The sequence below is a fragment of the Gallinula chloropus genome (genome assembly GCF_964237585.1).
Source record: "Gallinula chloropus genome assembly, chromosome: 1".
NCBI lineage: Eukaryota > Metazoa > Chordata > Aves > Gruiformes > Rallidae > Gallinula > Gallinula chloropus.
Genome location: NC_140085.1, coordinates 69,414,803 through 69,433,847, shown reverse-complemented (window position 1 = coordinate 69,433,847; position 19,045 = coordinate 69,414,803). Strand labels below are relative to the sequence as shown.

Genomic DNA, 19,045 nt, shown 5'->3' with positions numbered 1-19,045 from the left:
GTTGCCCTTCTCTGGACTTGCTCAAGGACCTCAATGTCCTTCTTATGGTGAGGAGCCCAGAACTGGACACAGTACTCAAGGTGTGGCCTCACCAATGTCAAGTACAGGGGCCACACTATTTTTGATACAAGCCAGGATGCCATTGCCTTTTTGGCCTCCTGGGCACACTGCTGGCTCATATTCAGCCTGCAGTCAACCAACATCCCCAGGTCCTTCTCTGACTGACAGGTCTCCAGCCAGTCTCCTCCAAGCCTGTAGCGCTATGATCTGTCATCAAAGAGGAGAAAAATTAGGCTAACTTAAGAAAATCAACCTAGAAATAAAAAGAAAATCATTTGCAAGGCTGAGAAGTTGCATCATTTTACATTTCAGACAAAGATCATTCAAGAAATAGTATGTCCTATCTTAATATCTTCCCCCTCCAGTATAGAAATTGCATGTTAACATACTGGTTTATGCATAATGGAATGCAATATTGTTAAATAAGTTTATAAAAGAAAGCAATAGCTAGGCTTGACTACTAAATCTCATTGTGGTAATAAGCACCAAATAATTTTTATTTACAACTGGGGGGAGAGGAGGGATGAAAGAGAATGGGTGAAATAAAAGAAGTTAGCCAAGCAGAACTTTCTAAGAATTAATCCATATTTTGGTGTGGACAGAAACCCATAAAAGAAACCTCTCTGATATCGAAGACATTTCAATTACATTTAATAAAGACTTTAAAATAAAGACTTTTGTGTTAATGCAACAGTATAACAAATTATTTTTATTATTATTATTCTGTTCTAATATTTTATTTTCTTTTTCTAGTGTTTGTAATACATGCTCATTGATTTGAAAGTGATAGGATGAATTGGTATGATTCTATCATAGCAAATGTATTTCCCAAGTTTAGCTCTTTGGATTAGTGTACACACAGTTCCATCTGCCTTTGGCATGTCAAAACATATTTTGACTTTAAATGTATTGTATTCTTAGGGGAATTTAAAATGTAAAAACAGTACTGATACTTTTAAATGCACAACCAGCTGTACTCATTTTTAGCTTTTCTTAACAGAAAACAGTCTCTTCTACAAAGGCCACACACACACTAATTTTTACTGTGGTATATGCACAATACAGAAACACTATCAAGTTGAAATCACATATTAAGGGGACTGCCACATTTTCTGCTGCACCTGTGTGTTCTAGTACACCTACCCAAGAAGCATTTCTTAATTGAACGAGAAGTCAAGAAATTGATTAGGAGAAAAAAAAAAGGTGCCAGTAGGCCTCATGGTTATATCATGAAACTAGATCAGCTCTAGAAGCAGCTGAAGAATTTTTCTATGTAATGAAACACTTCTTTCTCAATAACCCAATACTGCATACAGTATCTTGTCGCATTATTCACTGCTCACATCCAGACATATAGTACAATATTTTGTTTCCTGAGGTTTTTTCCTCCAAGTTTAATAAAGTCACATATGGTTAAGGAAACATCAGCTCATTCTCTCCCCTTTTCACCTCTCCCATTTTGTTCTATTTAAAACTCCATGAGTTGATGTTTGAGTAACATACAATTCACAGCTCTAGTAGAGTCTACATACAATCACAGGCTTAAAACAGAAATGCTGATTTTATGGTACATTACAATTTTTTCTGAACATCAATTTTTATTAATCCTTTGCTGTCACACAGGTTCTATTAGTCACTGTTCCCCCTAAACTCCTACTTCAGAAATGCTACCCATAATAGTCCCTCAAACCATCTAAAAAGGCTTAATTTTGGTACTAGCCAGGGTAATTTTTTCCTGAGTTATACTTTGCACATGTCCATGTTTATCCCAATTTATACTCACCTTTGTGTTTGCTTTCTACAGCAGTCCTAAGGAAGAATTTTGTTTCCAAAATCTTATTAATTTTCTCCAGTTACACAAGCAGGTTTAGTAATGATTCCTTCACAGTTTTGCCTTTCTTCACCTGATGTCTGCCTGCGTGCCACAGCACTATTTTAAATGTTCTACCAATCCAAAAGAAGAAACAACTGCATAGGTTCAGAAAGCAGATAGATGCTTGAGTGATAGAGATCACTCAGAATTGCAATAAGGTCTTTGCAGTAGTTTACATCTCTACTTTAAAAAGAATGAGAACAACTAAGTTCAGGGGAAAAAGAAGCTTTTAAATCTTACCGATAATTGATATTGGCTTTCTGGCGAAGCGTATCCTTCCCCGGAAGCCAACATACTTACTCCTGCAGCCTGCAGACCACAATCGGACCACATATTCAGCACCAAAAAACACAATCAGAAATATTTCCTAGCAGAATTAAAAGGACAAAATGTTAGTTTTTTCATTAACAGACAGGCTACAGTCTGCACACCTAATTTATTCCTGTGACTAATACAAAACTTTGCTGAGATGAAAGATGAAAAAAAAAAAAGGATTGTGCTTATTTGTTCACTTTCTATATGCATATGCCAGCCAGTACGTAAAGGAATAGATAATCTGTTCCTGGATGTGATTTTCATGAATAAAAGAATGGTTTAAACTCCATTGTATCATTATATCTCAGGGAAAACCACAGTATTACTCTTCTTTTGTTTCATTCCAATTTTTTTTTTATTTTTAAAGATAAGGAGTGGAGGGAGGCTACAAGCATATCATTCCTAACACTAACAAGTATATGAAACATTTCTAGATCATGAAACAGAATTTATAAATATAAAACCAGAAAGTGTAAAGTCAACTTTTGTATATTCAAAATAGAATCATAGACTATGTCAAGTTGGAAGGGATCTATATGGATCATCAAGTTCAACTCCCTGCTCCTTGCAGGACTACCTAAAACTAAACTGTAAGAGTCATCCAGACACGTCTTGAATTCTGTCCTGGTTGGTGCTCTCTGGAAGCTTATTCTGGTGACCAACAACCCTTTCAATGAAGAACCTTTTCCTAATGTCCAATCTAAACTTCCTCTGATGCAGCTTCATTACATTTTCTCATGTCCTATCATTGCTCATTGGAGAGATGAGATCAGCACTATCCCTCTCCACTGCACCTCCTGAGGAAATTGTAGACTGTGATGAGGTCACCCCTCAGCCTTCCCCAAGCTGAACAAAGCAAATGACCTCAGCTGATAACCTTTTAAGTCTTGCTCTAGAGGCCTTTCACCATCTTAGTTGCAGTTTTTTAGACACATTCTAATGTCATGATGTCCTCTTTCTATTGAAGTCTCCAAAACTGCTCCAACCATACCAGTACAGCATAGCAGGACAATCACCTCTCTTGATCACTTAGCTCTGCTGTGCTTGATGCACCCTAGAACACATTCTGCCTTTGTCACTGCCAGCTCATACTGTTGGCTCATATTCAACTTGTCATCAACCCAAACCCCCATATATCCCTTCCTGTGATGCTGGTCTCCAGCCTCTTGTCACCTAATTTGCATGTATAACCAGGACTGCCCCATCCCAGGTGGAGAATCATAGAATCATAGAATGCGTTAGGTGGGAAGGGACCTTTAGAGGTCATCTAGTCCAACCCCCCTGCAGTAAGCAGGGACACTAGATCAGGTTGCTCAGAGCCCCATCAAGCCTGACTTTGAATGTCTCCAGGGATGGGGCCTCCACATCATTTCTGTGCAACCTGTTCCAGTGATCTACCACCCTCATGGTGAAGAACCTTTTCCTAGTATCCAACCTAAATCTCCTCTTTTTCAGTTTAAAACCATCAATCCTTGTCCTATTGCTACATGCCCTTGTGAATAGAAACAAGGACAGTGCACACAGGAAAACTAGAGAGATGCTGTTTTTCATGGCAGGGAAAAAAATTGTGTGACTACAACCATGATCAAGACAGCCACTAATTGCCAGATTGCCCATGAGTCTTTCTCTGTTTACAAACAAAAAATCTAGGGAGACACCTTTCCTAAGTGGCTACTTGCACCAAGAAGCTATATTCAACATGCCTCAGAAATTTCCTTGCCCTACTTGTTTCCACTGCATGAAATTCCCAATTGATGTCTGGGAAGTTAAAATCACAAGACAAGGGCAGCTGATCTAAAGGTATCCTTTAATTTCTCATAGAATAATTCATTGGTGTTGTCATCCTGGCTAGGTGGTTGAGAGTAGATTCCCTCAGCAACACCCACTTTTTGCTTTCCCCTTCATACTTACCCAGAAGCTTTCAATCATGCCATTGCCAACTGTAACTGCCATACAATCCAAACCCTCCCTTGCCAACAGCACCACACAGCCCCCTTGCTTGCCCTGCCTATCCCTCGTGACGAACCTATAGCCAACTCTCACGGCACCTCAGTCACAGGACTTATCCCACCATGTTTTGCTCATGCCAGTGATATAGTTCTGGGACTGGGCCAAAGCTTCTAGCTACTCTTGTTTATTCCTCATGCTGCTTGCATTAGTGTAAAGACATTTCAAATGTACTCCAACGTACCCATCACATCATGGAGCAGACAGAAGGACTCTGCTTGCACACTGTCCCTGAATAATGGTGTGCCACCCCCAGGTTTACGTCTGGAAAATCTGGTTTTAGCCCTTTCCCTCTTCAAATCTAGTTTAAGATGCTTTCAATGATGCATGCTGACTCCTGTGCAAAGACCTCTTTCTCCCTTTGAGTGAGCTATACCCTATCTGTAGACAGACACTATTTGTGTTCCTTATCTCTTAACCAGTCACCCTTTGGCTCTGGAGTCTCTCTTGATTGCCCTTGTACTCTTTATTGCAACTTCATCACTGCCAAATGAAAAAAATCCATAATGGATAATAATCTGAGGGCCACACCAAGGGAGGAAGTTTTCACATCTTTAAACTGGGCCCCAGGGAGTCTGAAGAGTTCCCTAAGAAGCCTTCTGTTCCCCTCAGGAGAGAGTCTCTTATGACAGTGATCTGTCCTTTTTCCTTGTGGAAGTGGTTTTGACACAGGGCATGGGCTGACTTAACCTTGTTGATACCTCCAACCTAGATGAACCCTCATCCTCATCATTGTCCAGTTGCACTTGCAGAGCCTTATACCTCTGATGCAATTGCACCTGGGAAGATGAGTAGTCACAGAGGAGATGTGCCTGCATCTCTCTCACACTCCCTGATACCCCTCTACCTACTTGCTTCCTCCCTGAGCCCTGCCACTAAGCTGAGGAGTTCCTCTACCTGGGCACACCTCCTACAGGTGTGCTCATGGCTGCCATCCAGTACTGGTGTAAGAGTAGGACACATCCTGCAGCCAGGCACCTGGGTGGCAGCATCTTCCCACTGGAACTCTGTCTCTGGGAAGTTGCATCAGTTGTGGCTGGAGCAGATCTTCAAGAGGATGTGGCCTTCTGCCAGGTGGATACTATCATTCCCTAGTTGAGCCAGCAAAGCAACAGTCCCCTTCTGCATAAACTGCTGTGTCACACCTGGTCACTAGTCTCCCCAGGGGTTTCTTACATAGGGTGGAGCTCGGTCCCACCTAGGACACATCGGCCACTTTCATATAAGCTGGGGGGCTCCACTCCCCTGAGGTTCCTCCAGTTCAGGAAACCCGCTGTGCACGATGCCAAGGTGCTCCACCATGGATTCTTCCAGCATGGAGCTGCTCGCCTTGGCAACTAAGGTGAACAATATACATACAGCATGTAAAATAAATGATCTATATTTTGATATTACTTCCCTCTATAGCACTATATTGTAATGTGCTCATGCATAACCAAGGATTGTCATGCTTTGAGATACTTCTAAAGGAAGGAGGTTAGTGAAGGATCACAACATGGACAGATTTGTTGCGATCTTTGTTCCTTCCTTCCTTATTTTCCTCTGTCACTGAAATATGCTGGCACAACCAACATACAGCTTCCAGGCTTTGTTCCAACCCAAACTGTATCCAGTAACTCAGAGTCATCAAACACTTACTATATAAACTACAGCTTTGGAAAATATTTGTATTTTAACTTAAACATGCTTGCAATCTGCACCTGGGGAAGGCTAAAGCACCCAAAGAGTGAACTGACTTGAATCACAATACCACCATGTCTTTAAAGTATTTCAAAGCTGAAAAACATGTACGAAAACCTCCAAACTACTAGGAAAAAATTCATGTCAATTTTCATTTTTAACAAAGTGAGGTTAACATTTCTGTGTTCACTTCTACCTCCTTGTTTTGCCTGGAATGAGAACCAAGAAAATATGCACAGTCTTTCTGTTTTCATGACACTCAGCCTGACTAAAACCAAGCACTAGAAGAAAGCTAACAAAGTTTAAAGCAGAGTTTCAAGGCAGAAGCACAAGACACACAGCAAATTGACTCCACAAATGTGGGGGTTTTTTGTTAATGTATTATGTAGACAAGTCATGCTTCTAAGTTTGTACTCTAAATGCAAACATTTATTTAAACATAATAGTCAAAGCACAATTCAAGAACAATCTTCAAAGGAAAACAGTTCTTGCAGTTCAGCAATCTTGGAAAATGCTCTCTCATTTATTAAATTGGCTACATTTTGACCAATTTCCCAGTATCATCACTCAGTAGCATTTGTTTTCAAATCTCTTATTAAGGATATCTTATTTACACCAAAGGAAGCAGAACATTGTCTATATGAGCCTAATAAACCTGCTGGAGGAAGAGCACCAAAGCTTTGCAGTAGACTGAAGTAATGAGGACTTCTTAGTCAGGCAGAAAGCTAGTACCAAACTTTGAACTGAAGGAGCATTTCTGAAGCAAACAAACCCATGTCCTTATCTACAGACTAAAATGGTTGAGTTCCACTCCAGTCTTAGAGACAGCATAGCTTGTGTGATTTTGTTGGCAATTTGGTAACTTACCCATTGCATGGAAGATATCCATTGCAATGCAAATGAAAACAAATGTGCCATCAAACTGCATCAACAGCATGCTTCTGTCACGTGGGAGCAGTTTATTCAATGTTGGTTCCAACAAACACCACTAATAGCAGTGGAAGAGCAATTTATATGGAAACTGCATATTAGAATCACTGGGTCAGGCAAAATATTGTGTAGAAAGGAAACAAGGTAAGTGGAAGCAAAAACTTGCTAGACCAAGGTTATTCCTTGATCATCCTCTGAGGGTACCAATCAAAGTGCAAATTAAAACTGTATCTGGCCTGAGGGTACTTTATTCTCAAGGCAAGTTCCAGAACCTATAATTTCATTTCAGCTACCAACACAAACCCTTCCTGGTTACATCTGGGAAACCCTGCTGAATTCAATAAGGTTGCACAGTTTATGGAAAGAAAAAATAGTTAACAGGAAAGAGGAAGAAGGAGGAACCTGTATCTTCAGTGAATTTGAAATTACTGATCTCAGTTCATGTTGTCCTGGACAGGTGTCTACATTACTAAAACCACAGCAATTAACACATTTGTTGGCAGCCTCAGACGGGCCAGACACCAAAAGAGACACCGGACAAACATCACAACTTTATAGGTGGTCCCTCAAAAAAAAAAAAAAAAAAAAAGAAAAAAATGAGACTATGAAGCTTATACTGCTGTTATGTATACTTCTAATGAAGCACAGAAGACATCAATTTGCAGGTCTGTCAAGGCTGATCAAGCTTCACCTCACTAAGTTCACCTTTAAAAAAGCCCTACCCTGCCTCCTTTTCCTCCTATATACATAAACACTTTCCAGAATCTTAAATTTATTGCCTCATATTTATGTTCTGGTAAAGAAAAAATACCCCACCAATTTTCTGGAAAGTCAGAAAAAAAAATACTTGTTCTCACCAAAATGGCAAGAAAATGAGGAACAAAACATTACTTTAAAAAAATAATAATAAATAAAAGGCCTTATCAGATTTGATCAGAATAGAACTAACAGATACCCCTGACTATTCTAGCAGTGAGTTTTGAATGCCAGCCTTCAATTTTTTTTTCAGCAAACTTTCTCTGAACTCCTATGAGGAAAGAAAGGGAAGGCAAAGCTGCACATCCTTTGAAGAGAACAGCTGCCATAAACTGTCAGGACATTTGCCATGACCCATTGAAGGATTATGAGACAGGAGTGGAAAAACACAGAGCACCGTCCTTTGTCCGAGGCACTGAAGCTGCTCCAGAGGCACACTGTGTTGACAAATGTACCAATAGAGAGGGTCTTTAGGCACCTCAAATTATCTTCCAGGAAGTGGAGCACAGAGTAAGGAAACAACAGTACAGACCAGATTCTTCACACTCACACGTTAGTCTCTTCCTGTTTTGTTACTGGTAGAGGGTACTCTTGGCAATTCAAATTGCCACAGTAATACTAGGGAAAGTATGTAACATGCAGTAACTGCTTATCCATTGTAAAGCAATGGCGTGGGATAGAATTATAGATGGCCTCATACTATCAATTATCTCTGCTCAAGTCAATAGCAGCATTCCATTATTCTATGCTTGTCCCTGTTGTCCAGGGAAAAAACCCATAACCCAGCCAGCTATAATACTATTTGCTCAGTCAGGTGGAAGCTCATGGACTCATTCCATCTTTGGTTTTTGTTTTTTTTTTTCTTAAGTCTAGCCACTGCATAAGTATTTTTTTCCCCACAAAGTAAATCACAGAATCACAGAATATTAGGGGTTGGAAGGGACCTTGAAAGATCATCTAGTCTAACCCCCCTGCCAGAGCAGGATCATCTAGATTAAGTCACATGAACATGTCCAGGTGGGTTTTGAAAGTCTCCTGAGAAGAAGCCTCCACAACCTCTCTGGGCAATCCATTCCAGTGCTCTGTCACCGTCACAGTGAAAAAGCTTTTCCTTATGTTCACATGGAATCTCTTATGCTTGAGCTTGCATCCACTGCCCCTTGTCCTATTGCTGGCCATCACTGAGAAGAGACCGGCTCCATCCTCCTGACACTCACACTTTACATATTTATAGACATTAATAAGGTCACCCCTCAGTCTCCTCCAGGCTAAAGAGACATAATCATTTCAATTATATTCTTAGTGCAACTTCATTTAATCGATTTTATGAAAAATATGAAAAAAATAAGCTTAAAGGGAAATATGGATGCAAATTATTCCCTCCCATATCTAATTCAGTCAAATAAGAAACTCTTGTGGAAAAGCCATAGACTTTTATCCAAGAATGTCATTGATGACCAAATAAAAAAATGCTCACATTAACACAGAAAATCAACATTTTAAACAGGAGAATGTGTAAATGAAACATATAGCCTGGAATTTACAATATGTTCCAGTACATTTATGGATAACTGCACGGGGGGAAGCAGGAGAGGGGAAGGAGTTCGGCTGGAGTGATTAAAGCACACACATGAAAAAGACGAGTATTTTCTCAGCTGCAGCTGTGTTTTAGGTGGAGAGCACACACAAGGCTCTCTTCACTTTTTTTATTGGAATATTTAGGTGCTCGGGTAAAAGGAGGAAGTGGGATGGCTAAATGAATAGTGTGTGCTCACGAAGATTCAATCAAGGAATGGCAGCTCAAAACAATGAAGCCTCAGAAGCAGGCATAAAGGTTCAATAGTCCAAATGTTTGTACACGTGTGCCTATGTCCAGAATTTAATCTGATAACCTGTCTTCAAGGGTTTCCAGTCCTTAGAGTTGAAAACGTCAATCCAGTGACCTGTTTAGCTTAATAGTTTCTTAAATGCTATGAAAGCCTACTGATGCTGTAAACACTTATTTCTAACATCATGCTTGCTCTTATAAAAATGACAGAAAACATCCAATATGTAGAAGAAAAGATACCAAATGCTGCTAAGTGTCATATAGTATCATTAGCTTTTTCAGACTTAGATGAAACCAATGCACTTAATGTTTGAAAGTCTGTTTGGATACAAATGGATTTGTTTAACATTTCTTTAAAAAAAAAGTTCCATGCTTGTCTGATAAATATGCTGAACTTGCTGACTTCATACCAGGAGTTATCTTTATCTTTCAGTTTACTGACATTTGCTATTTCCTGTAAAGAATGAAGTTGCACGCTCATGGGGGAAGCATATGGTGCTCCAGTCACATAACCTGTGACAACAACCATTCAGGTGAGTTGGGTCAGTCAGATGGGAAAGTTTAGTTTTCAATTCTGTTTAGCCGGGCAACATTTTCTCTACCAAGAAAATTATCTATAGTGTCAATTCATTTTGAGCAGGAGTTTTTTTCTAGAATTGTACTGCTAGCACAAACACAGTCAAATAGTGAATCAAGAAGATTCAAGTAGTTAGTGCCTGAAGTTCTTCATTTCTCTATACACCCACCCATACTCCACCAGAGCCTTGCAGTTCAGCATGTCTTGAAGCCTGACCTGAAGGGATCACCTCTGGCAGGAGAGGAAGGGTTTAGCTTTGCTCCTGAGATGGAATCTATCCAATGTGAATATCCATTTTGGAACTGTAAATAATCATACCCGTGTTTCTTAACCTTTTGATTTGGGAGGGTCTCAAAATTTTGAGAGAAAGAATTGGAAAAATCCTGCATGTACCTCTCCACCTTCCTCTCACTCCCAAGTAAGAAATGTTTCTCTAGTCTCTTGGGCCACATTCTGAAACCACTTTGCACAGAAAATTCTATAGAACTTGAGAAAGAAGTGAGTAAAATTTGACTAAGGGCATTAAGACTTGCCCCACTGTTAATTTGTCTCAGCCATACTTAAGTGCACAATGATTTCTATTTTAGGCAGTTGAAAAGCACACAGCAATCATGCAACACAACATGTTCTGTTCATTAGGGCATTCCACAAGGTCATACAGGCCACAAGAATAATTGTTTCATAATTTACATTGAGACGCTTGATATTTCCACTTGATTCCAGAAGACTATGGCAAATCAGCAAGATTACTTAGTAGACAACTTGATCTTATGGAACATGTCAAAAGACTTGCGGACTCACATTTTTTCCTAACCTGTTTAATTTATGAAATAATATTCCATATTTATTTTAATAATTATTTATATTGAAGGTCAGAAAGAAACAGTGATTCGCCTCCTTGTTTTCTATCTCACAGGTTGACAAGGAATAGAAGAATAAAGCAAAAGGTTTTGAATTGAGCATAGTTTTATTCAGATACATTCTACACTAATGGTCTGACTCTTCCATAATATAAAAGAAATTTTGTATTACTCTACTGAAGCAGTTTACCAGTCAGTTCCTGTAATGAATTGGACACCTCATTAACTCCCACTGTTTCAGAGGTAATATACACATCACATAATGCCACTACATATTATGGGACCTATTCTGCATTCCATAATCTGTAAGAAATGCAGTATCATCAGTAAGACATTATTTGGCAAGGCCAGCAGGAGTACCTGTGTACTTCATGTATTAGTTTATCAACATATCACTTTAATAAACAGGGCCTGGAGAAGGCCCTAAGTGCTAATGCTGTGTGGCAAAGCACAGATTTAAAGCTATAATTTGGCATAAAACAGAAAATTGATAAAAATTCTACCATTTTTACTTTCTAACACTAATTACTTTAACAGGATGGAGAAAATGCCCCCAAATCTATTAGCATACATACACTTCATCAGAAATCATAAAGATGACTTAATTAAGCTTACATACAATGCAGCCTCGTTCCTCCTCTGCTAACAGATTAAAGATGCCACAGCATTTTATGACATGAATTTATATCTTAAATGGGAAAAAGGACAAAAGCAGAGGCAAAAATAAAGGAACAGGAGAGCTCCTCTACTGCACACAGGAAGAGTGTGTCCTCTTTCAAAAACACACACTTTGAAAACAGTGTCATCAAATCACTACTTTCAGAAAAGAAAAGGCATCCTGTGGTCCAGTTCAGAAACAGAGCAGTTAAAATACACACATGCCTTAGCTGCCTTAAGTAAACCAACTGTTACTGGGTAGTCGGAAGTTTGGGTACTTTGAGAAGCCTAGGCTATGTATACAGCACGAGTTCATGGCATATGATGCAGAAGAAATCATTAGATAAAGCCAAAACTGAGCAGTGATTTCAGGAAAGACACAGAGCCATGTGACCCATCTGCAGCCTAGACCTCTCTAATGAGAACCTCTCCGTAAGCCCTGACTCCTAAATACAGCCACAGCATAAGCCCCTCTCCTGAAAAGCTCAAGCAGCAGCTGATGTGGGAGCTCCTAATCTTACACCTCAGCCTCTTCTCCAGCAGCATTCACAAACAGAGGAATGTCAGTAAAAGCCACATGCTAAATGTAGTCACTACATGAGTACTGCTTGCAAGCAAGCAACATGAGAAGGCAGTGAGGGCCTACATGGAGGCAAGAAGTGAGAACCCTGAAAAGAGTCTTAAAAGGTTCTGTGCACCCTCTAGTTGTGCATCACTATGAACTACAGGTGTTAATGTGTTTGGAAGATAAGCTGTTGCTTTTTCCAGGATCAAATAAACCCCATAAACCACTGCAGAGGAAAGCAGATGCATGAATTCTGTCTCCCAAAAGAAGAGGTACCACAGGAACCAATCTTATCTAGAAAAAACACTGGATCAGCTGGTGATCCCAGCTGAAACACTAAGGACTATACACCTATTTGCTCTGCTGCAGAAAGCTTCCAGGAGACCACATGCTCCTTAGAAGTCTTATCCCATACACCTGGAAAACCACAGTAGGAAACCACCCATCAGGAGAATATGACTAGAATGTAGTGACCCCTGATGAAAACAAAATAAAAGACTCAGAAGCACTTGGCCTATTTTAGTAGATAATGGTTTTGTAAAAAAGATTTTCTTTTCTTCATTGAAAACAGACCACTATCAGCTATGCAACACAAATAACTAAGCTTTTCATCCAATCCATTCTAACAATTCCTATGGTTTTGCCATTACCACTTACTCTCCAAATACTGCACGGATTTCACATTTGGATTATGTGCTCTGAACTGGAAAGCACATTAAGATAAACGATAGTTCCTATCCCTCCTTTAGTCCAATTGCAATGACCACAACACTGAATACATCATGGCATACAAACAGAAATTAAATTAACAAAGTGTAATCAATATCATTCATAGCAAAAATACTCTGTTTTCACAAATCAAGAACACTCTAGGTATTCCAAAATTTTGAAAGTGATTAACATTAAGATACTAAACCAGTGAAAAATTTCCTTTTCATCTAAGGAACTGTTATACAAACTGATGAGGCATTGTGTTCTGTTACTCATCATATATAAAAGCATGTGTGATAAAAATAATATTTTGTTCTTGCTTTTAGAACAGCTCAATTAGTGAAATTACTCCCATGAGCTAAGAAGCTCTCTTCGCAGTCTTTTAAAATACTAATAAAAATCTGTCTTTGTAAACTACCATGGTGACCTCTCCTGGTAGAAAAATATATGACCTCTAACCATGAAAACACTCAATCAAGATTAATCCTCAAAGGAGGAATTACACCTGGCCCACTTCATAGTTTATTTTTAATGCCATATCCTTCAAGATCCAGATGCCAAATTGAAACTGACACACTAACTTCCAGATCATTAAGAAAATACTACAGCCTTCTGCTATATAGGCAAAATTCTATACAAAGTGCTTGAATAACTTTTTAAAAATATTTTCCAACAGAATCATGTTAGAGTAAGATAAAACTATAATTGTACATATCAGGGAAATAAAATTTGGGAAAAAGAAAGGATAAAATATAACCTAAAAGGGGCTGCCTTAAGAACAGCGTGGTCAAGGGAGGTGATTCTGCCTCTCTGCTCTTGTGAGACCCCACCTGGAATACTGTGTCCACTCTGGGGTCCCTAGTACAGAAAAGACATGGAGCTTTTGGAGCAAGTCCATAGGAGGGCCACCAAGATGACTGAGGGCTGGAGCACCTCTCCTATGAACACAGGCTGCAAGAGTTGGACTTGTTCAGTCTGAAGAAGAGAAGGCTCCAGAGAGAACTAATTACAGCCTACCAAGACTTAAGGGGGTCCTACAGAAAAGCAGGAGAAGGACTGTTCATCAGGGAGTGTGACATGACAAGGGGAATGGCTTTAAGCTGAAAGCTTTAAATTAGATGTTAGGAAGAAAGTATTTACCGTAAGGGTAGTGAGGCCCTAGAACAGGTTGCCCAGAGACATGGTGGAAGCCCCATCCCTAGCTGGCAGTGTTCAAAGCAAGGTTGGATGAGGCTTTGGGCAACCTGATCTAGGGAAGGATGTCCGTGCCCATGGCAGGGGGTTTGCAACTAGATGGTCTTTGTGGTCTCTTCCAACACAAACCATTCTATGATTCTATGAAACCTCAAAAAATAGATGGACAGAAGCATCTGCAGGCTTTGCTGAAAACATAGAGGTTTTTTTCATTTTATGGAATAAGCTTTTTAAATAAAAACATTTTTTTCCATAGGAACTTTAAGCAAAAATACTCCTACATGCTTTTTTAAATATTTTTAATCTCAGTCACTTAGCTATTGTGATCTTGGTCTCAGACAATTTCAAGGTTTGCCTACAGTCAGGCAAAAATTCTGTGCTAATATATCAGCAGCTCTTTGAGAATAGCTCAAGACATTTTTTGCTTTTAACAACCACCTATTAACACTAACTAGTGAAAGTATATACATTTGCTGTATAATATGCACACAGACCTGAAAGAAAGCTTTTTAGATCAGGAAGGAGACATATCCATTTAAGTCTGATGACCTCCCAGAGAAGAAAGTAGCTGAAGAAGCGCATAACTTTAAACACCACAGTAAATACAGGCTTGAAACAAGGAGTACAGAAGATTCATGACACACATTAAAAGTCAAAAAGAACATTTAAGCAGAATTTTTGTAATGAAAGACATCATAGGCAATCAGCACTGATTTGATTAATCCGTTGAACTCACAAGGGAGATTTCAACAAATGAAAGCAGAAAGTAGTAAAATAGCTAGAACTCTGGGAAATATGGTCAATAGAAAGGGAGCTGACCCATGACAGGAATCCAAGTTAATGATCAAAGTGTATACGTTTATTTTAACAACAAGTAGCTTAAAAGCAACGCTAGTATTTAAAGAGTATTTTTTCTTTTGATTATTACCAACCCATCTGAAAATACATCAGTGAAGAAATAAAGTATAAAATCACTTGTGGCAGGTAAGGGTTCCAATTAAAAGAAAATAATACCATTCATGTTCTCTTAATTTCTCAAAATATGCATTTTGAAAGAATTTTTATCTTAAAAAAAAAAGAGCAATAGGTAAGCATGATGGAACAAAGAAAGAGTGGTCATGTTTTGCCTTCTTCATGATAAACACTCTTCAAGAGCCAGGTTCCTGTTAGAAACATGCATGAGGACACAACTCTGCAGCTCAGGAATGAATCACAAACTCATTCTGCACTCAGTCATGTGGTATTTAAGAAGCACTTGTAAAAAACAATGGGAAGGTAGCAGATAAACACAAGTAATAATTAGGAGTCAATTCTATCAAAGACAGAAAATGAACAGTGTTGACTCAAGATTAAGCATTGACTGGAGGAAATCCCTTAATCACTGGTCTTGACTTGTATTTGGAAGAATCTATTACAAAGGCAAGTGAACCCTGACAAATATCTCTGTGAGTGCCAAAAGTGTTTTGAGTAAAGCTGGGGGGGGATGGGGGGGAACGGACAGCTATTGAACAGGGGGTTTTTTTCTTCCGTGTTTCTGCCAAAAGCATTGACCCATTTTTCAAAACGCATCCTAAACCAGTTCCAAAATTCTAATGCTCACATGCCTGCTGGGAACAGGCTTTACCATGTGGTCTACAAACAGGCAAGAAAGCCATATTGCCTCCCCTGCCCCCAAACTTTTATTCGTGGAACATAGCACACATGCTGGTTACCCACTTCTTGTACTCAGGCACAACATGATAATTTGTGAGGCTGTATCCCAAGTTCATAAGCACGATACTGGGCAGGATTATTTCAGAAATTTGTTTTTAGTATACAATAGAAGAGAGTTACTCTTTTCAACAGTCCCAGTTACAGATCCGCCCGTAGTCATCCATCACAGTGCTCTTTTGGGTCAGTGTGCTGCTTAGTTCTGCCAATTTGTTCCAGTGATCAAAATGGAGATTTTCTTAGGGTGGTACCTGCTCCAACACGTAAAGTGTGAGATACTGGAAGAAATGCACCTGCCCATCAGACAGGAAACTTCAACGAGGCATGACCGACCTTTTGGAATTCAGGCATTAAGCACTTAGTGCACCTAATCATTACCTGACAACAGGTCACTAAAGGTGACATCATGGTGGATGTTTGTCACAGACAACATGATCAGGATAAGGCAGACAAAGTCTTCTTTAAACAGCTGAAGAATGTTTCTATATCATGTTCTGGTCCTTCTAGAGGACTTTAATTAAGCTAGCACCAATTTGAAGAGCAAGACACTGAGATAAAAGCCATCTGAGAGACTTCTGGAGTAACTTTTAGATACAGGTATTGAGTGGGCAACTGGGAACGAACCACAGCTGGATCTGCTGTTCAGATATACAAGGAACAATTAGTTGGGGACATAATCTTTAATGACAATGCCTTGAATGTAGCATGTAAGAAATAATGTAACTCAAAGTTCTGAAGGGAACTTATACTTCAGAAGAGAAAACTTTCAAATATTCAGGGAACTGATAGGATGGATCCCATAGGAGACAGCTCTGAAGGATCAACAACCTCATAAGGTCTTTAAAGATAACCTCCTCCAAATGCAAAGAAAGTGATGAAACCTAGCAACAGGAGAACAAGGGAAGTGATTACTCCCTTATTTACTTAGCTCTCATTAGACTGTATCTAGGATACTGCATAATTATTTTGCCACCACTACAAGAAAGACTTTGATAACTTGGAGCAAGTTCAGCATAGGACCATCAAGGTGGAAGGTCCTTTCCTACCTATTATTCTATGACTGTATGAAAAGAACCACCACCAAGCCACATGCTTCCAAGGCACATGGTTCCAGAGTTCTGAAATCCAACATTTGCCTACCATGACAAGTGAAGATGTTATTCTTACCCATTAAACAATCTGTAACTAGAATGGCCACGATTGTTTTGGAAAATCATATGTGCCCTTCCTGCTTGGAAAATTCCAGCATCTGCAAGAGCAGAAGAGAGGGCAGGCAGAACAAGTTTAGGAGGCAGAAGGTAATGTAGCATTGCCTTAAGTCTTGCAAATACTTCATTCGCAACTGTGGCACATACCATTATGGCTGATTCCCCAGGCATTGTACAAAACCCGTCTCAACTAGCAGATCCTAGATACACATCATCTCACCCTCTCTAAGAAAATACAAAAAGATTCAAGTGTCTACAAGTATCAAATGTTATCCTTCTTGTCAGGTCTTACCAACTTTCAGCGTTACAATTTTGAGGTTTATTCTTCCCAACTGTTAATCCATCTCAATACAATGAAAAGCAGTTTTTCCACAAGTGGGAAAATACCACAAGCATCACATAGCAGCATTTATTTGTGAGTGACACAGGGCTATACGAAGAATTATGGGTTCCCTCAGTCAGAAGAGAAACAAATCAACTTCATTTTGAACTTTATCCAGCAGATACGTTGGTGCAATTTTATTTCTCACCATACTGGCAGTCTCTGCTATTCTCAAACACTTTCAAGAGAGCAGAGGGACACAGAAGGCAGAATACATAGACAAATGCCTTTGTATTTTGGTGAGAGAAACTCACTCTGGTTCCACGAACAGTCAAATTTGGTATGAAGCAGATCAGAGTAATAATCTGCTACAGAGTAAAGAGAACAATGATCTCCAGGCTTCCATGGGGTTAGCACTGTCTGGGGTAACATGAGAGATAGAGTTTGAAATTCCTTCAGGTAAAGGTGAATAGGGGATAATTGCTCCAAGCCACAGTCCAGCCATTTAGCTACTAGAAACAAGAAACCTTAGAATTCTATTAAAAATAACTAACTATCTCCAAAAGCAATCTTTCAAACACTGTAATTGAAGTGAATGTATTTCAGAGACTCAGAGTTTTAAGACAAATGCTTTCCAGGTGAGTGAATCTACAGTAGCCAGCATAACAGCTAACCTCTGTTCCTCTAGGAAGGAAGCTCAAGAAACTGCAGGGAGGAAAGCAAATTCAAGAGAGGTATCCTTCAGGATAAGTCTGTAACACAAAGTGGCCAAGAAATTGCTCTGGCACCGCCACTGACTATGTGCGAATCATTTGTCAGATGACAACATCATTTAAAAATAGCTGGCACTGCTATGTGGGGGACCATGTCAGCCACACATCTGTCTTCATCTAGTTATTTTTCTGTCCAATAATAATATGTGGCTGCATATGCACATATCATCTACACAAAAAAATCAGCTAAGCATTGAATCCTTGCCAGTATTACTGTTGCTGGTGGCGGTTGTACTGACCTATAATCAGTCTACATCCTTCAGCGAGTATGACAAGACCACACATGATTGGCAGAATACTGCACTTTGTTTGACACTGACTACAGCTTAAAGACCAAGCAACATTTGTTACAGGATTAACATTAATTAAAATCCCCAAATAAACCAGGGATCCTAATGATGGATTAGTCAATTGCAGGCAAAAGTTGCATATAATAATGTAATCTAAGCCACAAGAGAAGGAACAAATAACAGATTTTTATTTTCAAACCATGGAAAACAAAAATCCTTCACATTAGAAGTTACCACTTAGAAAAAAAAAAAAAAACCACAATAGGAATGCTGAGATCATCACACATTGAGATCAGAGGATGTGACTGCTTAAAATTTAATTATGAGCAACTATTTTCAAGTGATTTACTTCATTTTTATCAAGGATGCTTCATCTTCATTCTTTCTACAGGTGAAGAAGGGCATGGGGGAACAGAGGAAGAACATTGCCTAGTCATGCAAATTATTTGTACTTTTATTTGCCACCTACTTCAATTTAGAATCATAGAATCATAGAACCATAGAATGGTCTGGGTTGGAAGGGACCCCAAGGATCATAGAGCACTTGAAAGTATTGTATGTTTGTTGCAACAGTTTATAAACAGTTGCTGGATGTGACCTGACATTTTTAAGAGCCTCAAATAGCTCAGGACTGGTAACACAGTTCAGGTACATTTCTGTACCTCTGTAAATTAGCCATTCCAATGATAAAAGAAAAAAAAAAGTTGTTCCCTGGCTACTGGGAAAAGA

General features: G+C 39.2%; 1 protein-coding gene across 1 annotated transcript in view; it reads right to left on the bottom strand.

The window, feature by feature from the left end:
- Positions 1 to 19,045, bottom strand: part of LOC311189329 (potassium voltage-gated channel subfamily KQT member 1-like) — a gene marked incomplete at both ends in the record, with an annotated part of 484,473 nt that overhangs the window by 444,945 nt on the left and 20,483 nt on the right. The window contains one exon of the mRNA XM_084260993.1: positions 2,174 to 2,300. Within this exon, the coding sequence (XP_084117119.1) occupies positions 2,174 to 2,300 (127 nt within the window). The remainder of the gene's footprint in view (positions 1 to 2,173; positions 2,301 to 19,045) is intronic.